Source organism: Lepidochelys olivacea, assembly GCF_965140295.1.
Source record: "Lepidochelys olivacea isolate rLepOli2 genome assembly, chromosome: 2".
NCBI classification, from domain to species: Eukaryota; Metazoa; Chordata; order Testudines; family Cheloniidae; genus Lepidochelys; species Lepidochelys olivacea.
Window position 1 is genome coordinate 216,241,932 of NC_140412.1, and position 24,681 is coordinate 216,266,612.

The window sequence follows — 24,681 nt, forward strand, 5'->3', positions numbered from 1 at the left end:
GCAGAATGTTTTCATAGCACATGAGATTAGTAAAAATAAAGGGCCAGGAAATCCATGCACCAAATCCAGTCTTCCTCTAGCTAATGTGTATTCAGCAGCAACTGTATGAACATTCACGGAACACTGATTTTGTTGGTGGGATCTTTATGATAGAAGAAACAACATCCAGCATCTCTACTCCCAGTCACTGTGCTTCCAGGATTTGAATCTAAATGTGGAGAAAGTCAGTACTGTATTTATTTTTTTAATTCTGAAAGATTAAACATTTGTTCAGTCTTCTAAAGAATATCGTGAGACAATCACTTGTGAATGTGTGGGTAATTTAAGATACAGTTTTTTAAACATAGGACTAGTACAGACTTTGAATCATCATAGAAGAAAATAGGTCCAAATTATTTTCTATTATATATGTTTGGACTACAGATCTAGCAATATTTCAGGGAGGAAAAATATATAGCCCAGATTGCCGTCATGATTTGGGTAGTTTGGTTTGAGAGTAAAACACCTAAGCCAAATTTTTCAGTGTGGGTAAGTAACTAAAGTCGGGCCATTATAATCTCATTTAGGTGTCTAAATAAGAGTGGTATGATATTTTCAGAAGTGATGAACATCTAAAACTCCCACTGAAGTGAAAGTAAGCTGCAAATGCCCTGCACCTCTGAAAATCATACTCTTATTAATTAGGTACTTAAATATAGACTTGGGGTCAGATTTTAAAAGGTATTTAGTCACTTAGGAGGATTTTCAAAAGCTCCTCGGTGCCTCGGTCCTATTGCAGTTAAGAGCTTAGGTGCTTTTGAAAATCCCTCAGGCACCTAGATGCATCTTTAGATGCCTAAATGCATTTTAAAATGTGACTTTTGGATCCTTAAATTTAGATCTCCAAATTTGAAAATGTTAGCCCTGGAGTTTCCAGATCTGTCAACCATGATTCTCTTTATCTGCCAATATTTTAAGGATTTATATGTGTTTTTCTGAAAATAATGTGGTCTGTTTTCAAATTCAGTGTACTCATCTTTTCAATTTTCTTCTAGGATTTCAGGTGTAAATTAGAGATGGTCCATTAGTAAAACACCTACTAGTTTTACCAACCTTTAAAAATATTTCTGCTTCATTTTTATACCACTTCTCGTGTAATATTCATTTTCCTTGTAATTCCAGTTCAGAGCCCTTTTTAACCCTTTCTCCTTCCAAAACTATCACTGTAGGTATAAAAACTTGCTGAAATGCCTTAAAGCTACCAGCTTAAAACCAAAGCAAAACCCAGATATTTGTAACAAACACACAAATGACTTTTGAATGGCCATATTGAAGATATTAAAACTATCACCACTCTTTGCAATCCTATCTTTTCACCTGCTTATATACAGTATTCCTGCTGCTTGTTGCTGATATATTTAGTTGCCGTGTGAGCAGTTGTCAGATTCAGAATTGCCTTGTAAAACCTACCTTGCATCTATTTAAAATGTGTGCCTTTTTTATAAATAAATAAACAGAAACACACAGAGAAAAAGAATTTGGCAATATGTAATAATGCTCTTTAATAAGCACTGCATTTTAGCAAGCCAATGCTGCTGTATGTTTTGTATTGCAACTCAGTTAGCTACACTGAATCTCTCTCTTTTGGCCCAATTCTCAGCAGGCAATAGGTTTAAAAAGTGACTTGAATCACGTCTCTTGCTTTTATAGCAAAACATCCATGGAGAGGCAGGAGTTCCTATCCCTGTTCTAGAAGCTGAGTGATTAATTCAATGTATTTTTTTTCTTGACCTTTTAAAAGTGATGGGGCCATGGTCCCCTGACACCTCCTCCCCCCACCCCCGGCCCCATTCCGGCATCCTTGGCCTGGGAGGAAGAATACGGTTCTCTGTCTCTGCATGGATCTCCAGATTTCATTTCAGCTTCTGGGGTTTCTCTGCAGTTAGAGGTCCATATCCCCTCCAAGTGGCAGCAAACTCTTCCCCAGAGAGGTTGCTGGCTCAGAAATTTCATGCCATTCACTTTGGAGTTTTCTAAGCAAATTTTCCCCTCTTGTGGAAGGGGATGGAGATACAATATGTCTTTTACTGTTTTGTAATATTGATTGTTATAGGGCTTTTTTTTCCTTTTCTTTTTATTTTTGGAGGTAGCAAGAGTAAAGATGTGTGGATTAATTCTTACAAGATAAGAACCATTTTAGACATCAGCTCTACCTCCAGACCAAATCACAAACTTTTCAGAGTTTCAGTATGAGTTTGACTAATAAGACCTGCTTCCCTGGGCTACTGGTTCGCTCTTTGTGACTGTCTTCCAAATTCCCTATCCAGCTGTGTCCTGCCTTAGAGCTGGTCTTCTTTTCAAGGCTCTTCACAGACCTCCAGACTTTCCTTCCTTTTCCCTAAGGAAAGTCATCCTACTTCAGGCTACTCCACAAATTCTTGGCTTTCACTACAGTTCTTCATTTCCACATCTCCTAGGCATCCGGTTGTGAGATAAGTAATGTAGACTAACTAGCTTTGTGGACATGGGACTATTGCAGGAGGAAGGATACAAAAATGTTTATAAAACAATTATTTTTTAATATGAGGTGCTTAGTTTATTACTCTGTCACTGTTGTTTTCATTAGCTATAGCATGCACATCTTAAGCTATTCCTTTTGTTTCCTACACCTCACTTCTGTTGTCAAAGATCAGCAGAGACTAATAAGAAGATTAAGCTATTTTTTTAGAGATAAGTTTGCATGCCACTGAGTAGCAGAGCTGCTAATTATCACCGAGTGTGCGAAGATACTTTTATTTGATGTTACATGGCCTAGTGTGCATTAATTATGGTACAAGTAGCCTTACCACTGAGGCAGGGAATTAGCATGACAAATGCTTTAGATTACAGGGCTACCAAAATACCCTCAGGGTAAATAAGGCTTTAATACTCAGAGTAAATCCAAACTCATTAACTTTTATTTTCTGTTGCTAAGTAACTGCCTGAAATGGTAACTTTGCAGTATAAATGAATACGGACAAGACTAATACTGGGTGTCATTCACTTCCAAATTCAGAACTATTATGTCTACATTATACTGTGCTCGATAACTTTTATCAAAAGTGTGTTACTGGTAAAGTGTATATATCACCTACTGAATTGATTATATTGTAAGTTTGATACAGTTAATGCCAACATGGATAAATCATCTAAAGAAAAATGAATCACTTGCTCGCTGGAAAAATATGATTTATAGGAGCAACTGTTGAAGTACATATTTTTACATCACCTTCTGAATGAAATATCACCGATTGAACTAGATGCTGTCTGCTACCTATTAAACCACTTTATAAATAAATTAGATATATTTCCTAAAGTTTTAGATGCTTAGGACACCAGGGTACCCCCATCAATTAAAATATACATAGCTGCTAGTAAAACACATCAATTTGGAATCATGCTCTTATGTGACATGCACACACTATCTGACAGACTTAATATGCAGTATATTAAACCAATGTAGAGATCATAAACTGCACCAAATTCCACACTATAAAATGATATTTTTATTGTGATTGCTGATATTGTAAACCATGAAAATGAAACTTGAGTGGATTGCATCTGTCTCTATAAACCAGAGATAACATTATAGCTTTGTATTGTGTTTGGGTGCGTATATTTAAAATATGTTGTTGAGGGAAATTTGAATTAAGTTAAATTCTAGGGCACCAACAAGAAACCCAGATGTCTATCTAATTCAAACTATTTTTTTCCAACATTTTATATCACTAATTGTATTTCTTAATATTCTATGTTGGCTTGAACTTCTACAATCCCTCCCTTTCTTTTTGAATATAGCAGTAACTCAGTGCTTTTTAGTAAATGATCTGAGAGTTGAACTATTCTCATTGCTCTCAAAAGAATCTCCATGTTAGGAAAAAATGGAGAAGTGAAATCCTAATGCAGTTTTGCCATTCACTTCAATGGATCCAGGATTTCACTTATGCCCTTTAGAGCTTTGTTTGATGTTCCCTTAGTTATGTATTACATTGTCACTCTTGGTATCCTCTTAGTATTGATGGCATTATTAATTGAATGAAGTAGTAGTGGTATTTCAGAAATTCTCGAAGTCTTCACCCAGAAATGGGGATCCTTTGTGCAAGGCCCTGTACAAACCATAGTAAGAAACAGTCCCTGGCCTGATGAACTTATAGATCAAGGAGATATCTTCCATAATAAAGATTGTGACCACTGACAATGCTACAGTGATGTGCTGCCTTCCTCATCATGGAGCACTGCGCCTGCTCTGCAGTCTGGCTCAACTGCTCCACTTCTACCATTAGAGGGATTTTAAAAACTATGGCTCCTCTTCGCTATAATATAATCAATTCCAAGGTCACGAGGGACCACTGTGACCAGCTAGTCTGACATGGAATGTCCCCAAAATAATTCCTTTTGAATTTGAGCATAAATTAAAAAAGAAAATCCAATCTTGATTTTAAATTGCCGGTGATGGAGAATCTACCATGACCTTGGTAAATTGTTCCAGTGGTTAATTACCTTTACCAATATCAGCTCAGTGGTTTTGGGAAATTGAAGCCTTGATGACTGATTTCCATTATAGAACTCACTGTAAGAACAACTTGTTTCTGTATTATTACCTTGCATTTTTGTCTAAAGTTGTCTTTTAGTTTCACCTGTCAGGTCATTAACCTGCCTGTACCTTTCCCGAAGCTTTCACCACATGTGGAGGAAGTTAGATATCATGCTTTAGACATTGAGGGCCTTTAGTTATTATCTAAGTACCAAACTAATCTGCACGTTTCCTGAGCATTTTGAGGCAAATGGGAATAAATCCAGGGCTTAGTTCATAATAGCACAAAAACTGGCCAGATGAATTAAGCTATGCATACATGATTGCTATGATGTGAGAAGTGTTCAGCCACCTGGCAGTATCAGTGATACTCTTGCCTCCTTGCATGTCTGCCCTCATCTCACCTGCATTCTCATGCATCCTGCTGAGCTGTGGAATGCAGCTGGCATTTGCATGTAATTGCTCCTCCCAACCCTCAGGCACCTCTGTGCCACCTTAGCTAGGTGTGTCTGCCCTTTCCCTAGCTCCTCCTGCTGCTGGATCCCAGCCAGGAGGCAGTGGCCAGAGGTGGCTATGCAAAGAGGAGGAGGTGTCCACTGGTGGCAGTGTGCTCCACCCTTGTCAGCTGTAAACAAGCTCTCCCCCATCACTCAGCCCTGGGACTGTACTTCTCAATCCACCCTTTCCACACCCTGTTACCCAGCCAACCAGCAGCCATCCCATGCACCCATCCGCCAACCATTCAGCTACCCCAGGAACATGCAGCACCCATCCATTTGCTCCAGCATCCACCACAGGTATCCCCAATACCAGCGCACCCAGCTGCCCTAGTACTCATCCCAGCCACACCCACTACCCATCCAGTAGTGGCTGCTGCAGTGTCAGTCAAGGAGGGGAACTGGAGAAGCAGATAAGTAGAGATTCAATTGAGGGAGCACAAAAGAGAAGAAGGGAATTGGGAGTGAGAGAAATAGGGGGATTAAAATTGGGAGAGGAAAATAGAGGTGAATAGGGTGGGGGGAAGGATTGAAGGAAGGGGCGCTGAAATGGGAGACGCTAAACCACAATTCGTTCCTATGACAGAAGTTATTCAGAGGTCTCAAAAACTTGTTAGTTACATATCGGGGCATATTCAGTTAGATCTAAAGCAATTTTCCCAGACTACTTTTGCAATTGCTGGCACATCTGACCCATTCTGACACCAGCATTGCCCCTCTGCCATGTGGTGGAAGATGTCTTGGGCCTTGCAGGTTGACTTCCCAGGGCAGGTGGTCAGTGAAGCAGAATCTGGGTATATTCTAAGAGATGATTACCCCTGTAACAACATGTTCCCAAGGATAATAGACTTTACAGATGGGCATACTTAGGTACAGAAGCATTTTAGGTTATTTTTAGAAGATTTTTATGGCTCTTGCTGAGCCCTGTATAGTCAGATCACGTTAAATGAAGTATGAAGGAATCCTAGTGTTCAAAAATCCTGAGTTAGGCCTTCCAAAAGTCAAGAGATTAGCTACAAATTCCTAAAGGCCTTGTCTACACATACAGCGCTGCAGTGACACAGCTGCTCCGCGCTGCAGCAGCGCTCAGTGAGGATGCTCCCTACACCGATGGGAGAGCTTCTTGCGTCAGTGTAGGTACTCTACCTCCCTGAGAGGTGGAGGAAGTCCTCCCATTGAGATAGTGCTGTCTACACTGGGGGTTAGGTTGATAAAACTGCGTCACTCAGGGGTGTGGATTTTCCACGCGGCTGAGTGATGTAGTTATACCGATATAAGTCTGTACCATACACAAAGCATAAGGTGTGTGGTTTGTTGGTTTTTTTTAAATAAAAATGATCAATTTTAGGTTCTTTGTACTTGTCTTCTGGTTTCTGAGCCTTTAGGTCACACTTTCTCTATGTTTTCAAACATTTGTCCCCCACCAGGAGGGCTAGAAACTTACTAATCCACCCAGGACACCACATCATCTATCCATGATCTTCTTTTTCTGCCTTGTATTCATATGGAAGGGAAAATTGATAGCAGTTCCCATAAACATGCATTGCCTGCTGAACCTCTTAAAATGTGCCCGTAAAGCAAATGTTTATTTTTTTAAGATCTCTGACTAGCCTATGCTAATCATCTCCAATTCTTTGTTGTTGATAACATGGTCTCTCCATTATATTTTTTTAGTTCTTTCATAGCCCCCTAATTTGAAGGATTGTAGTTTATTATTGATTGTTTTAATGTCCATGTTTCACAGCCGTAATTTAATACAGACCACATGTAAGTTTTTTAAAAGTCAGAATTTAGTCATTAGATTTATGTCCCTTCTCATCAGCTGTTTGTTCCTCCAGAATGTCTCTTTCACTCTTGCAGTTCTGGTTCTGATTTGAGCAGCCAATCTTCCATCTTCTGTAATGATACTTCCTAAGTTGCAATCATTTCTCACTTACTGTATGGCTGTGTCATTCACTGGAATCTTGCATGTTTCCCCAGGATCCTGGCATACTATTAATTTTTTTGTCTTGTCCATATTCAACTCTAGAGCATTTTCTTTGCATATTCATATATAATCTCCACTAACTTCATCAGACCTTCTTCTGAATCAGCCAGTAGCACTGTCGCTTGCATTGAGAATTGTAATTCACTCATTTTCCATTCATCTTTATACCTTCTTGTTTCTTCGATTAATTTAATCAAACATTCACTACAGATGTTGAATAAAGATGGTGACAGTATACAAACACATCTTACTCCTCTCTTGATCTCTACTAGATTTTCATTTTCATTGCCTATTATATTGCCTTCTGATTCCAATATAATTGGTTTATTACTTGGAGTTCATACCCACACATATTAGTATGTTGAATATAGTGGTAGATGGTAGATTCCATCAGTGCTTTTTGGAAGTCAATAAAACAAAAGTATTCTGTCTTCCCCATTTCAGTTGATCTTTCTGATATGAGCTTCAGTTCAAAATGGTGTTCATCATACCCTTTCCATGTTTGAAGCCATATTGTTGTTCTCTTATTTCCTTATGAATCTATCTTCACATTTGGTCTTGAACAACTTGCAAAAGTATGTTAAAATATCTTGTGACAGTACACCAGGGGAGGGCAAACTACGGCCGCCAGATCCAGCCCATTAGGGCTTTCAATCTGGCCTTCAGGATTGCCAGCCACGTGGCATAGCAGAACTAAAGCAGGCTCCCTGGCCCAGTGCCACTTCCGGAAGCGGCTGGCACCACATCCCTGCGGCCCCTGGGGCGGTGGCGGGGGGCAGAGGGCTCTGTGCATGTCCCTCGCCTGCGGGCGCCGCCCCCCGCAGCTCCCATTGGCCGGGAATGGGGGACCGCAGCCAATGGGAGCTTCGGGGGTGGTACCCGCAGGTGAGGGCAGCACGCGGTGGACCCACCTGCCCCACCCCACTCCCAGGAGCCACTGCCAGACATGCTGGCCATATCTGGTAGTGGTGCGGGGCCAAGGCAGGCAGAGAGCCTGCCTTAGTCCCACTGTGCGCTGCTGCCACCCCAGAGCCACTCAAGATAAGCGGCACAAGGACGGAGCCTGCACCCTGAACCCCTCCTGCCCCCTGCCTTGAGTCCCACACCACACCCCTCCTGCACTACAATGCCCTGCCCTGAGTCCCCTGCTGTACCCCTTACCCTTCCTGCACCCCAACCCCTTGCCCTGAGCCCCTTCCTGCACATCACACCTCCTGCCACACCCCAACCCTCTGCCCCAGTCCTACATTCATGGCCCTGCATACAATTTCCCCACCCAGGTGTGGCCCTCAGGCCAAAAAGCTTGCCCACCCCTGCTGTACAGTTACATATGCGTTGTTTGCCATACCCCCTACCCCCATTGTTCAGTCTGAAGCACTGAAAGAGTGCACTCAGCACAAAAGCTAGCATGCATGCGGGGGGGTATGTACATGCCTCTGCCATGGCATGGCCCCATGCAGATTGTGCAGTGTGGATGGGGGCAAGAGGTGTGTACCAGGTCCTGGGAATCAATAGTCCTCCAGGGCCACTACCACAGTGCATTGATCTCTTTGCTGCCTGACTCTTACCAAAGATATAACAGTCCCTGCCCTCTCAGCTACTTATGCTGAACATTTCAGATCAGTTTTCCCGTGAACGCTATTGATTTGCAGAGGTGATCATGGCTCATGTTTCAAGTGCTGCCACCTTGTCTCTGGAGCACACCTGGGTGCTGATCAATGTGTGGTCAGAGTACACTGTCCTCCACAACTTTGCCCAGAATAGCAGGAACGTGCACCTGTACTGGGAGATTTTAAAGACGCTTGAGGAGGACTGCATTCACCAGACTCCGTCCCAGTGCCAGGAGCATATAAAGCACCTGAGGCTCCTGTACCGGAGAGTGAAGGACTCCAACAATTTGTTTGGGAAGGGACCTAGCACATGTCCATGCTATGATGGAATGGACAGGTGCTTTCCAGGGCTCCGCGTACAGTACCTGAATTGGCTCATGATCCCCTTCTTAACCCAGCCGGCCTCACTGTATGACAGGATATCAATGAGGGGCAGGGCAAGGAGGCAGCAGGGACCTCAGAGGAATTCCAAGGGGAAACCCTGGCAGACCCAGAGGAAGAGGAGCATGTGTTTCTGCACCTCTACCTAGCGGACCCAGTTGAAGAAGCTCCACTGAGGAGCCTGAGGAGGACCCCAAGCCACTGCAAGAACCAGAACCCAAGGCTGGTAAGTTATAATACAGCCCTGCCACGTGCCCCCCTAAACATTCCTCCATGCCCCCCTGGGGGGGCATGCCCAACAATTTGGGGACCACTGCTATAACAGATGACTAATGAGCAGTTATTGTATTCCTGTATCTGTGTGTTTCTCAGCCATCACTCTGGCTGCCATAGTCCCTGGGCTGTGAAGATTTCGGGGGAGAGGGAGGGTGGGAGTCAATAGGTTCTGAAAGGGACCAGTGGGGAAAGAACAGTTTTGTGACAGTGATGGTTGTGCAAAGACCCACCACCACCTCTTTCCCTCTAGACACTCTGTTTTTCTTGTGTGGGTGATATCAGGGTATGGCTTTATGGGCCACGTTAGGAGAGATAGGTAGGATTCCCCTGAAATAAATGTTGGAACAGAAACACCATACATAACCACATCATTCATTGAGAATCAAATCCCTTCTCCTCCTCTCTGGTACCATCCCAACCTCTTGAGTACTTTTCCCGTGTGTCCAGTGTCAGTGTTCATGAACTGACCCCCTGTGGTGCATTAAGCTTTGGAGAATAAGTGAACAGTAATTCTTTCAGTGGGCAAAGTATTGGGATGGGTGTTTCATCAAAGGCTCCTGCACGGTTCAGAAACCCCATCCTTCGAAATCCCACTATAATTTCACAGACTTTTATTATGGCAACCACTTGTGGGTAGATTACAATATTGATAGCATGGCAAACCTGTACAAACTCCACCCCGACAGTTGGCTTTCCAACCCTGATCTGATTCGCAATTGACGGATAGCTTTCAGGTGTTTCCAGCTTTCTAAGGGCAATAGCTACCCACTCCTGTACTGGTACGAGTTTCTGAAAACAAGTGGTCTGGTGCTGGAGGATTGGTGCAAGTTTCATGCGCAACTCCATGAAGGTCTGCTTCCTCATTCAGAAGTTCTGCACCACTCGTCGTCATTCCAGGCTTCCAGTTCTATGTAGTCCCACCACACCATGCTGGTTCTTTGGGATGAAAAGAAGTGGTCCCTCCATCTTCAGCATCTCAAATTTTTCTGGACTCATTCTGTACAGTATCCAGTGCTTGACCGCATGAACATTTGTCCCATAAGGTGTAGCAGGAGCAGCACCACATCATCATGGACTTGCTCCGTGTCTTCAATGCAGTTTGACAGAAGGGAAAGATGACTGGGAGCTGCTATCATCAAATGTGTGAAGGCTGAATATAGTAGCAGCAACACCAGCAAGATGGTTCCCAGAGTGTCTCCTGTGACACAAAGGACTGGGATACCATCCCTGAAATGGTAGTGCTACCATTGCATACGAAAAAGGGGCAGTATGGACACAGTCATGTGTTGTGAACAGTGTATACCCATGATCAGCACAGCAAATGTGGACACTTGGCATAAGTACGAGGTATGTGTACTAATGGTACATGGACAAGTACCCAGGAAAGTATGCCAGTTAAGATGCAGCCTTAAAGGGATGCAATACTTGGATGATTGTTCTGTAGCCTTTACAATACATAACGTTTTTGGATTTGGATACACAATGAGGTTGTAAAGTTTTCTGACAATTCTTCTGTCTCAGACACATTCTTTGTTACCTCTGACTGCACTTTCAAGCCTTCATCCCCTATGCTTTTTTACAATTCAGTCTGTATTCAAACACAACTTGCTGCTGTGATTTCTTCATCCATTATTTGTGGGCTTACTGGATTAATCTCTAGTTGAGGTTTATCACCATGTAGTTCCTTGATATATTCTTCCCATTTCTTGTTTTTATCTTTGGAGTCCGTCAAATACGGTATTGTCCATATTTGTCCTTAAGGATCACATTGGTCACCTTTTGTAATTGAAGACTCTCATCTTCTGGTACATCTCTCTTTGTTCTCTTAATCCAATTGTTTTGTTGTGGGTAAACTTCCCAGGGGCAGTGTCTTTTGCCATCAAGCACATTCACAGGCTGAGGATGATGTTACGGCCTTTAGATAAAGAGGCTAGCTATGATATAAGCAGGGAAACATGTAGAATAAGCAGTCTTGAACAATTTGATGACGGTACTAATAGGGAGTGGTGGGGCAAATGCTCCAAATATCCAAAGATGGCACTGTGACATGGCAAATGCAAGCCATCATTCAATAAGACTGTTGCCAAAATCCCTGCTGCCTTGTGGGCTATGCCTTTTGGCTAAAAACTAGAATCCCAAACCTCACCCATCCACCCCCACCCAAACTGACTGCACTTAATTATTGGGGCCCTTGTGCAGTATTAACCCCAAAGTTATATCAGATAACATGACTTACCATTCCTCAACTGCCACACAAATGACTGGCCCTCAGTGTGAACTCGTGCACTGCCTGGCCAGATGTGTGCAAATGGCAACTGCAGGGATCACTGCATGGACTGTCAGGGGATTGAATCAACACAGGAACCTAGCCAATATATGCAAAGTAATGGAAAGGCTAGATATTACCATAATGGGACTAAGTGAAGCGTTCTGGGGAGGTCTAGATTTTGTTGCAGGTCTTCTGAACGGCAAAGAATACATAGGTTTCAGAGTAACAGCCGTGTTAGTCTGTATTTGCAAAAAGAAAAGGAGTACTTGTGGCACCTTAGAGACTAACCAATTTATTTGAGCATAAGCTTTCGTGAGCTACAGCTCACTTCTTCGGATGCATACTGTGGAAAATACAGAAGATGTTTTTATACACACAAATCATGAAAAAATGGGTGTTTATCACTACAAAAGGTTTTCTCTCCCCCCACCCCACTCTCCTACTGAGAAAACCTTTTGTAGTGATAAGCGCCCATTTTTTCATGATTTGTGTGTATAAAAACATCTTCTGTATTTTCCACAGTATGCATCCGATGAAGTGAGCTGTAGCTCACGAAAGCTTATGCTCAAATAAATTGGTTAGTCTCTAAGGTGCCACAAGTACTCCTTTTCTTTTTAAAGAATACATAGTTATCAGTGCAGGTGGATGTCAAAGTAGGTAAGGAGTGGCAATTATAGTAGACAGGACTGTAACTGGAAGGATAGAACAAGTGAATATATCATCTGAATGTGCAATGATAATAGTGATACAAAGACTTCCAAAAGATATGATTATTCAAGTATATGGCTCAACAACTGCACATTCTGATGAGGATGTCAAAACATTCTATTTAAACATTGAAGTAATGGAAATCAATGGTGGAAAGAAAAATAGTCATCCTTATATGACTTGTATGGAACGCAAAAGTAGGAGGGAAAAGAATATCTGTCACAGTTAGTTTATTTGCCCTTAGTGAAAGAAGCAATGGAAAAGAAAGATTCATAGACTCTTGGGAGAAACATGACCTCATTATCTGCAATAGTTATTTTGAATAAAAAGAAAATGCAAGGCCTACATGGGAATCACCAGGAGGGATGTATAAAAACCAGATTGATTTTATCACGATCAACCATAGGTATAGAAATAGTGTTAGGAAGGTTAAGATTATGCCAAATGCAGATTGTAGATCAGATCATAGATTGGTAGTGGTAGGAATGAATAATAAACTGAGAGATATACGGAAAGCCAAATGTTATCTAGCATGGAACCTTGAAGCTCTGAGGAATCAAGAAATACAGAGTGTGACAGGGTCGGGCCAGATGGCTACAGGAGAGTAATAGAAGGCAGATATATTAGCCCCAGATTAAGTAGGTCCCTTTTCCCTGGGTAAGGTAACAGGGAAGGTTCCAGAACAATCAGGAACCTTCTGGAGACAATTAAGACAGGCAGGCTGATTAGAAGACCTGCAGCCAATCAAGAAGCTGCTAGAATCAATTAAGGCAGGCTAATCAGGGCACCTGGGTTTAAAAAGGAGTTCACTTCAGTTTGTGGTGCACATGTAAGGAGCTGGGAGCAAGAGGCGCTAGGAGCTGAGAGTAAGAACGCATACTGTTGGAGGACTGAGGAGTACAAGCATTATCAGACACCAGGAGGAAGGTCCTATGGTGAGGTTAAAGCAGGTGTTGGGAGGAGGCCATGGGGAAGTAGCCCAGGGAGTTGTAGCTGTCGCACAACTGTTCCAGGAGGCACTCTAGACAGCTGCATTCCACAGGGCCCTGGGCTGGAACCCAGAGTAGAGGGCGGGCCCGGGTTCCCCCCAAACCTCCCAACTCCTGGTCAGACACAGAAGGAGTTGACCTGGACTGTGGGTTCACAAAAACGGCCAAACTGAGGGCTGCCGTGAAGCTCCAAGGTGAGCAAATCCTCCAATAAGCACAAGACCCACCAAGATAGAGGAGGAACTTTGTCACAAAAGTTACTACCAAGATGAAGTGTTGCAGATCATTAATAAAAACAAAGACCGAATGATTTGGGAATGTCTGAAACAAGCTATCAAAGAAGCTGCAGAGCAACATTAAGGGAAGATGTTAATAACTAAGAAAAACCCATGGATAACATATGAAATCATTGCTCTGATGGTTGAAAGAAAAAAAGTAAAACCACTGGAAAAAACCCTGAAGTTACAATAAAACAATAAAGAATAAATGCATATTAATAAAATCTGAATGAGAAATGCAAAGAAATTGAACAATTGGATAAAGAGAACAAAGTGAGATGTAAATGGATATATAGGTTGTATGAAGAATAGTCTCAATTACATTTTTTGTACTTCTCTAAACACTTGAAAAATAGTTTTCTGGACAATATACGGTCTGTACAGAATATATAATGATGTAGTATTTTATAATGTAGTATATTATTAATAATAATAATCATACTTATTACAATAGAGCCTAAAGGGCAACCATAAATGGAACCCCATTGTGCTAGGCACTGTACAGACACAGAGTAGTAGACAGTCCCTGGCCCCAAAAATAGTATAATCTAATGAGACCAGACAGACACAAGATGGAGGAATCGGAGGTGGAACACACAAGGAGAGCAAATAGTATGTTGGCAGCAAATTGCATGTTAGTTCTACAATATTTTTGAAGACGAGCTAAATGGAAGGAAAAGGGAAGGAGTGGGAATGAGGGGGACAGGGCAGGTGTAGAGTGAAGCTGAGGTGAAGAGACTGTGAGACAGGGCAGGCTGGTGCAAACATCCAGTCAGCACCGGGCAGGGAAAATAAGAGAACATTCAACAGTTCAGAATGGAATGTCCAAAGGTAAAAAGGGTCCCTGGTTTAGCTGCTTTTGCTCCTGCTAGCTGGAGTATCTATCTGGCTTCTCTGAACTTTTCTCCAAGGCCACATGGTGCGCAGGAGGGGAGGCAGCAACTGGGTCCTCGTGCCACCCCTTTATAGTTCTTCCAAGAGATTGGTTAATCTACAGAGAGAATTAACTTTTAGAATTTTGAAAACTAGAAAAAGAGAATAAAACTGAAGCAAAGTGAGTTCCTAGAATACTGTATGTGAGTCAAATAATTCTGTCACTTGACAACAATTCTTAAATATTTTCCTATATTAAGTCCTGTACTGATCTAGTATATTCATATTTACACTATTCCAGATGGGGGAAAGATTCTTTATAGAAATATTCTAGTGAGGTACTGTGGTGATGATTATTAATGTTCTCTCTTTTCCCCACAGCTCCATAATAAATGTGCTTCACATCTAAAGCCTGAATGTGACTGTGGCCCTTTGAAGGACCATATTTTACCACCCACAGCAATCTGCCCAGTAGTATTGGTGAGTTCTTCATATGCTCTATTCTGATATAGCCTTGTGTCATAGACACTGGAACAACCTGAATGAATGTTTGACTGCTTTAGCTTTTTGTTAATTTGACAGCACTATATAAGCCCAAAACAGAACAGATAATTCTAGTTCATGACTTACAGACATGCTTTCCGCCCAATATATTGCATTTTCCTTCATGTGACAATGAACTTTCTGTGGGATTTGCTATAACTGAAGCTGACTCAGGTCTTATTACTTAGTCATGCTGTACTTACCAGAAATTGTATAGGCAGAACACTTCTACATTTTACATCTTTTATAGATCCAACTTCCCAGAATAATGAAGTTATTCTTATGGGCAGTTTTTGCTTCAGATGCACATTGTATATCTGCCGTGCTGAGGTCTCTCATCTCAGCCGGAGGTTACCTAGAATGATGACATTGGCCTTGCAGCAAGCTATGCATCAACATTATGGTGTATTTTATTCTGCAGGAGTGGACAGTAAATTTCGCTGTCCACAAAACAATTACTCAGTTCAATGAAAATAGAAATAGAAATGTACACTGTACATAGGTACGGCTGGAAAAGGCTGAGCAGTTTGTCATGTGAAAGAGACCTTCAAAATTAATGTCTGTATTAATACATTAAATTGGGTTTTTGTGTTTATGAAAGTCACAGCATCATCATGTTAATGGTAATAACAGATGTGGTATACTTGGACATTTCATTTTAAATACATTTCATAACAAAAAAGTAATGATTGAATTTGAGAAAATATACAGTAGTCAGAAAAATTAGGAAAAGTGGCTTTCTAAACTTTTTCTTAAAAATGTTTCTGCTTATTAAATATTCTGTAATGATTGGTAAATTATCTGTTTTCTCTTTTTGCCATTTGTTTGTTAATGCCTGAGTCTCACCCTGCACCTATGTAAATCAAGAATCACTCTATTGCAGACACTGGAGTTAAAGCTATGTCAAGCTGGTGTTAGTAATTTAAATTGCAAAATGGTAGTTTCCTAGATTATCTGTAATGATGTTTAGATTTCTGTGCCCAGCGGAGGGCAACAAAAATGGTTAGGGGACTGGAACCCATGATTTATGAGGAGAGGCTGAGGGAACTGGGATTGTTGAGTCTGCAGAAGAGAAGAATGAGGGCGGATTTGATAGCTGCTTTCAACTACCTGAAAGGGGGTTCCAAAGAGGATGGATCTAGACTGTTCTCAATGGTAGCAGATGACAGAACAAGGAGTAATGGTCTCAAGTTGCAGTGGGGGGAGGTTTAGGTTTGATATTAGGCAAAACTCTTTCACTAAGAGGGTGGTGAAGTACTGGAATGGGTTACCCAGGGAGTTGGTGCTATCTACTTCCTTTGAGGTTTTTAAGGTCAGGCTTGACAAAACCCTGGCTGGGATGATTTAGTTGGGGATTGGTCCTGCTTTGAGCAGGGGGTTGGACTAGATGACCTCTTGAGGTCCCTTCCAACCCTGATATTCTATGATTTTATGATCGTGTTTTGCTGACTGCAGATTATGCACGTTTTTTTGTAGAAAGATATTTTTCTTTTTGTTTTCTAAAACACCACTATTGCAAACTCAGCCTGAGATCTGAAAGCCAACTTGGATTTCCGATAATAATAAATAATACATACTACTTATGCATCCTCACCAATAATAAAACTTCTGCATGTGAAATTTTACCTTTGGTTACATTTGTGCAACTCAATTTTTCCATGTTGTTTTGCAAGTGCAAACTTGGCAGACTTTTGTCCTGCAGTTGAAATTTAGTTAGCAGTTCTGTTGATATGTAAACCTAGTTCATCCTTGCATAGCTTTTTTTGAATCTGCAAATTTAAAAGGAGTAAAAGTACTGAGAAATATTTCTGACCTAGAGTAAACAGATCTGACTCAGACTACATACTGGTAAATTAATTTGGACAGTGCATTGCAGTACTGGCCATGTACATTGTCATGAGAAGGAGGTGGTTGCCTTTGATGCAGTGTGTTTCACTGAAACTTTGCTGCTCTACAGTGCAGTGTGTTTGGTCATCCAGCTGATCCTTCCAAAAATGTGGAATAATACAGCACTATGTACACTCACATTACAGATTGAACATCGCTGACCTGGATAACAGGAATTCCTCCTGGATATGATTGATTACAGTGCATGTGGTGTTTGTCTTGGCAATTTTTAAAATTGGTTTCTCCCACTTCCTTTGTTGTGGAGATTGCTCTTGATGAATGTAATACTTCAGTGAATATGAAACCAGCTCTATCAATAACTGCAGCAAAGCAGTGAATACCTGCGTGCAGGAAGAACCATAGGGGCATCATCCTCTAAGTGTGCAGTAGTAAACATATTCATTTGTTCATCAGTAGAAATGTTGCATTTCAGAGACAGTACATTATGTACTAGGAATAGGGAGGATCTCTTATCTGATACCAAAGTAGTGTATCACTAATCACTAGAGAAAGCAGTTTTTTGCATTATTGCTTGTAAGTAGAAGTTTAGTGTGTCATAAAAAGAAAAAGCAAATAAACATCATAATAGGTTGCTGTTTGTTGAAGGCCGTGCCCATGGAGATCATCCAATATCATCCATGACTTGGAGGTTTCATTTTCCTTGGCCTTCCTCCAGTGAACCCAGATTCTCCCTAGAGGTCTGGTGGTAAAGACCAAACAAACTGAAAACTCGTGCATCAAGTTCATATAAAGAAAATAGCCCCTCCCTCCTGGGTATTGGTATCTGGTAGTCAAAGTTCAAAGCGGACAGACACTTTCTTTGTCTCTTGGAAAGACTGCCAGCAGGTCAGACTCTTCCACAATATGTCCTTTTTGAGGGAATGAGGCAGTTTGTATCCGGTCCCCTTTGCTACCATGTCTGTCTGGGAAGGCCTACAAATTCCAGAAGCCCTAGTGGCTGAGAAAGAGAGAAGCCTTGCATCACCCTCATTTCAAGGTAGCAGTATATTGGTCCCTAGAGAGAGTTAAACACCTGGGTTCTTGAACCTCAAACTGGCACTCCTGGAATATTCCTTCTCTCTTAGAGGTCATTCCCTTTACCCATGTGCCTTTTTAGCAATCGTACAGTTTTGTTATTGCCATTGACACTGTCCCACATGACACTGTCATAAGCAAACTAGGGAAATGTGGTCTTGATAAAATTACTACAGTATAAGGTAGGTGCATAACTGGTTGAAAGGTCCTATTCAAAGAATAGTTATCAGCAGTTTGCTGTCAAACTGGGAGATTGTATCTATTGGATTTCCACAGGGTGAGTCCTGGGTATGGCACTATTCAATATTTTCATTAGTGACTTGGATAATGGAGTGGAGCGTATGTTTATAAAATTGGTGGATAACAGCATCCGGGAGGGGGTAGAAAGCACTTTAAAGGACAAGATTAGCTTTCAAAATGACCTTGAAAATTGGAGAATTAGTCTGAAATGTACAAGATGAAATTCAGTAAAGACAAGTGCAAAGTACTTCACTTAGGAGCTAAAAATCAAATATACAACTTCAAAATGGGGAAGAGGTGGTAGAGTCGAAAGGGGGCAAACTATCCAGATATGTTACATGGATTGAACATCACCAGCCTGCTGGAAGAGATGGAAACAGGCACCAGCTAAGATGATAAAACTTCTAATAATTGATATTACAGTAAATAAAATCTTGCCCTGTGCTGTGTGAGCACCACTATATACAAGATTGACATGACATGTTAAACTCCTTATTTTAGGTCACTTGTGACTCTTTTCATCTACTGTCCTTTGGTCTTAAATTTCTTATGCTTGTTCTCAGCACAGAAATTAGGTGTTTGTGAAAGTTTGATATAAATCCATTTGCTGTTTGTGAATTACATCAGTATAAAATAACACTCTTTTGCATTCAAAATAATACAGTTTGCTTTTTTATTTTTTACATATTAGGAAATCAGCAAATCAGATCACAGATTTCACCCAGGCCATTTTACAAACTTTCCGTATGATGTATGTATGTTCATTAATGTGAATTATGTCCTTTGTAATACATCATAGCCCTCCATTTATTATTGCAAAAGGGGTTACAGTCTGTGGCCTCAATCCTGCAAGTTGCAATACATGGGCAGACCTCTGTACCTACATATAACCTCACTGATTTTAGAGGAGCTACCATCAAGCTGATGGAGCCACTCGTGGAGAATACCTTTCAGAATCATGACCTGACTCTCTCTAATCAACAGGCTTTCAGTGACACATTCTCTGTCACATATCCAAATTATGTCATAATAATGTTAAGCTCTGGTATAACATTTACTTTATAGGTTCATAAAACCTCCAATTCTGAGTAACAGTAAAATGTTAAGATTGTTAAATATGTAAACAAACAAAAAAAATACTTACTCCCAAAGAGAATGCAAGACTGTCACCTCTAACAGGTGACTCTAACAGACAGTTAAAGAAGCAGGGTTTGGGGACATATTAAATTCAAATCTCCCATCCAGACATGAAGTATCTTTCAAAATGTTAAAAACGAGGCCTACCAGAGTCTGTGTATACATTCAGTAGGCAAAACTTTCAGCTGAAAAATATGGGAAACACACACTTTGGGGGAATTGCCACTGTGTATTCTTTAAAACAACTGTATAGATACACAAAAACTTTGCATGCTTCCATATCATACAAAGATCCAGCACTTTGTACATGGCTCATCGGTAATTTTTACATGTTTTAATAAGACATATTTTGTCTACATTAAAATGGGCCATATTCACAGTTCCAGTTTATTGTACATATTGTATATTTTATGGTGAAGTTTCTTGCTTGACTTAAATGAGTTTAGTTATAAACTGTGCATGCAGATCTCAAGTGATAGTCTTTTAATAGATGTCAGATACACTTTATTGCTACCCTCTTTTATTTCAGTAACGTTTTAATTAATTCACACTGATTGAATAAATGTACATTGAGACTTGTTTCCTAATGAGGGCACATTTAGAGGAAAGGTTTTGCATCATTCTGATATCCTGTGGGTAATTATATTCTAATTATATGGTGGGGGGAAAAGTCTATAACTCAGTGCTGATATTGTTCATTGGACCCAATTAATTACATGCACATAATGAAAGTTCATGATAAAGTTGACTGGCAGTGAGTTTAAAAGTCTTTAACTCAATTGAATCCTAGCCTAGCATGAGTATAGAATTAGACTATAACCAGGTTAGAAATGGAGTATTAGAATGGGATGAGTGAATCTCCACGAAGAAAGAAAAGCTGCCCTCTCTTTGCAGTATGGCTTGTTATACGAAGCGAAAAAGGAGTAAGGCTGCCTGACATCTTGGCTTCTCCATTTTGGTGCCTTCTCTCTCTTTGTTTCATTTTTTCAGTGCACAACCACACCATTCTTTCTGTCAGTGTAAACAAGTAATAGAACAATTCGATTTTCCTCTCTATCCACTCTCAATCATATATGTTCGTTTGTGTAACAACAAACCAACCAAATCGCATAATATGATTAATACATAATGAGTCTGATTCTACTGTCACTTACCACTTTCACTCCGGTGAAACTTCATTGGAGTTACAGCATATAATTACTTCAATCCACATAAGTGATCTTAAAAACCATAATCCAAACTTTGTATTTACAAATCAAGGTACACATTGTAAACCATTATGTACATTGACTTTACATTGGGTATATTATGAAACTCCACACGTCATTGTTTCCATAGTAACTACTCAATTTCAGAAAGAGAAAGTGGAGTGACATTAAGATTTATCAAAAAGTGAAAGAAATAAAATGGATAAAATAGACCATAAAGTCAGCATTTGGTGGTGTGGGGGTTTATTGCCAGTAGTTAGGATTATCTGCCTAAGTCATTGTTGGGCCATTCCTGAGTGATTTGGTCACTCCTAAAAGTTATTGCAATAGAAACCTTCGAATACATCACACTATCTTGCATTCTGTTGCATAAATTAATTCAGATTGTTTTTCATCTGGTGAAAATACACATTATAAAAGCAAGCTTTATGATGCATAGGAAAGGTAAGTAACCTGGCAATGGCATGACAGGAAATGTGTAACAGAGTTGAGAATTAGTTCTCCTGGATCCTATTCCTGTGCCTTAACCTTAAGACTATTCATCTGTTCTTCTTGTGTACAGTGTATGGGTGAAATTCACTCTTGTGCAGAGAGTCAGCTCAAGGCCTATGCACCGTTTAAACCCTCAAAAAAGATGGTAAGTGGTTCATAGGGCTTGTTTAAGGCTTCTGCACAGGGGTAAATTTCACCCTATTTAAGTAACTTTCATTTACACAAATAATGCTTACTAATGCATGTCCTTGCACTGCAAAATTTATACAATAGTGTTGCACACCATATAATGAAACCGTGAGATTAAATCAGAGAGAGAGGTATTTTCCTCAAACACATTGTATCAAATTTCAGATTCAGTTCTCTGCAAATCTAAAACAGTCGAAATACAATGGTGTTCTTATCTACAGCAAAAGCTTTTCCATTTCTTTGAAGTCAGATTGAAATTAATAATTGCCCTGGAGGAAAGAATGTATCTTTCCAACTAATTATCTGTATTGCAAACACAGTTCAATGTTAAAATGAATAAGATGCTGATAAACTGAAATGGCAGACATTCAATCATTTTGAATTATACCTTGCTGCCTTCCCACCCCATCACTGTTATCCATTCTTAAATTTGTTTCTCAGATCATCTTCCATTGGACTTTAATACACGTTTATCTTAAATCGACTTTTTCTGTTTGTATCTTCTTTCTTAGAGGATCACGTATTATTAGCTACTGTGGTATACATTTATGTTAGGTTTTAAATGTAAGTAATAAGCCATGCTGTCTTGGGCCTTACTGTTGATTCATTCTTTGAGTGCACTGTGAGTTGTGAGATCAAAGGCCAACTGTCTTCAATTGCTCAAGAAGTGCACCAGTGATCCAGAAATGTGAGCACAGAAAAAAAAAATCTGTTTGTGATCTTAGTAGGATTCTTTTATATTTTTAATTTGATATCTAAATGTTTAACAAAAATATCAGGCTCCATATTCTGCACAAATATACCCTTGTTCTCAAAATAGCTCACAAAATACAGTACAAGGGAAAGAGTAATTAATAGAGAAAAAGTTCTAAACAACTTACCTGTGCTATTTTTGGGTTATATTCACCGGTACAGCCCAGCTGCTTTGTGGTACTCTCCTGTGGCAAAGCAGTCTTATATCTAATGTAACCAGACAGCTGACGGAAACCTTGGGAGGCATAGAGAGAGCCTCCACAGCAGCTCTGAGGCTGTCCCCTCTCTTGGCCTTCAGTGCAGGCATATAACTAAGGCAAAGAGGTTTGGCCAAAATGTCCATGTACCTGGTTGATCCTGGGCTGCTGGCATAGCCCCTTGGGAATGAGGGCAGCTGGTGCAAGATTAGAGCAGCCTGCTTTTAAAAAATATGTCGATGTGGATGTCAACAATCTCTCCCATGTTTGATCTGTTCTTACTTTCATTCAATGTTTGTGTAATATTATTGAAAAACTTGTAATAAAACCGCTCTCACAATAAATGGGTAACTCAGGTTTCCTTGACCCTTCTTAGTCTGAGTTCCAAGATGCTTATGGCACAGAGACAGCTTTTGCTGAATGATGGTCTGCTCGTGGAGATTCATGAAGACCAGATGCCCATGTATCTATTAGTTCGATCAGGTGCCTTCAATACAGTTTATTGCACACCCTAGTGGGAGTAAACAGAGCTGTACTTGTGAATGTCACAATTTCATTTTTTAAAAGGTGTAGTAGTGTATACCTTTGCCTATCAACAGAAAATGGAAATTCTTTCTGTACATGCACACTGTATTAACCAATCAGTAGAAAAAGATCTTTTGTCAGAAGCTCCTGGCTTTGGACTAGGATTCAAAGGACCGATATATATATATATATATATATACAAGAAGCAAAAGGTGTCTCTTTAAACTATTTTGGGCAACACAGACAATCTTTCCACATTCTTTCTCTGAATCTATAACCAAGTGTTCTCAGTCTCATTCTCAGAAATATGAATTGTGATGTGGTAGCCATAATGCTGTGAGAATATACTTTTGTTCAAGAGTGTCAGAAATAGGAATAAAGCAGCTCACTTAATTGTTCTGCATGACTGTTGTAATGTTCCTTTTAGTGGATTTCCCCTCCCCCCTCCTATTGTTCTAATGTTTTAGTGGAAATTTTTTTTTTCCAACAGAAACTACCCACTTTAGGAGTTTCAATCCCTGAGGTGTGTAACATAGAGGTGTCCACATATACATAAGTGTAAAAGGATCTTGATATTGCAACATTCTTCTTGTGATAAAGTGCATTTTGGGGCTGGCCTAGTGGTTTTGTGGTGGAGGTCTACATTGTCAGTTGAAAAGCCCTATTTCAGTTTTCAGGTTCTTTCTCTCTTATCTGGAGGCAGTGCTTCATAGTACTCAACAGTGACTCCCTGGAGTGATATTGAGTGATCCAAGTTCCATCCTATCTAACAGCCAAGGGATAGTGTGACAAAGTGGGAAATGTGAGGGGGAGAAAAAGGGGTATGAAAGATGGGAAAATGTGTAGAATTAGAATACTCACTTGGTGTAACAAGGGTTGTTTTGAATGTTATCAACCTGAAGAATGGACAGAAGAGCAGAACAATTTCATTCTGTAAGCCATCAAAATGTACATTAACTTTTCAAAGTGCTACATTGAGTAACTCTCACTCAACTTCACCCATGTCCATCAGACAAAATAATTTACAGCTACATCATTCATGCAATAAAAAAAAAATCATTGAATAGAACATAGTTCTAGTATAAATGTCTCCCATCTTGAAAATAAATGTCTGCATTTTGCAAATTCATTTATTTTAAGCATCGGCTTTGCCTAACATTAATTTAGAAGTTGTGCACCATTGTTCAGAAATGTTTTTATTAAATTGTTATTATCTCTTTAAATTGCCATTTTTAGTTTCTGATAAAACCTTGGATATCATAGTAACATCCCAATTCTTGAAAACTTTCCCTTTTTAATTGTAATTAGAAAGGAACCTTCATTTAGATTTTCTTCGATAGAAGTATACAAAACATCAGTGCTAGAGAATCTGAGAGAAGATTTTTTGGCCACAAAATGTAAATTTCTTTCTGTATTTGTATTAATGCAAATATACAGTAAACAGTCAAGATGTCGATCATAGTATACATGTATCTGTACTATGGGCCAGATCCTTGTTGGTGCAATGCACGTAAAAAACCTGTGCCTAGCAGCAGAATGTGGAATAGAAGGTGGACAGTCCCTTATCTGCCCCTTCAAAACATTACAGAGAGGACACTCTTCTGGCCCGCCCATGACATACTCTGGTGTCCTATATGTACCTAAGATAGATGGCAGGAAGTACAGATATTGCTGAGTATAGGCTAGTGTATGTGCCAGACCAAAATAAGGCAATTCATGATCCAAAGCACACTGCAACACTCCATTAACTCTGGTTCTGCCACTCCATCCCTGCCCCAGCAACGTGACCCCGCCATCAGTTGGAAAAGTGACAGCAGGTGCCTCATAATACAGAAACACTGTTTCGGTTCTGTACATTTGAGATGTTTAGAGTTGCAGTTGGGATTGATGGATGTATTGCAACACCATTTTTGAAGCAGGCATTAGATTCACTGCGGCAGTCCCTTGGGGAAAGTCCTGTAGAAGTTAATACAGAATAAATATACATTTTTAGAAATCCCTGTAAAACAATAGATTATAGTAGATAATGTCTGTTCTGTAGATTTTCATAACATC

The 24,681-nt window shown here is 40.3% G+C and overlaps 1 protein-coding gene across 2 annotated transcripts in view; it reads left to right on the top strand.

The window, feature by feature from the left end:
* DGKB (diacylglycerol kinase beta) overlaps nt 1-24,681 on the top strand; it is a 504,484-nt gene that overhangs the window by 187,002 nt on the left and 292,801 nt on the right. For both annotated transcript variants that reach the window (XM_084618553.1, XM_084618552.1), the window contains exon 13: nt 14,802-14,900. In XM_084618553.1, the coding sequence (XP_084474679.1) occupies nt 14,802-14,900 (99 nt within the window). The remainder of the gene's footprint in view (nt 1-14,801; nt 14,901-24,681) is intronic.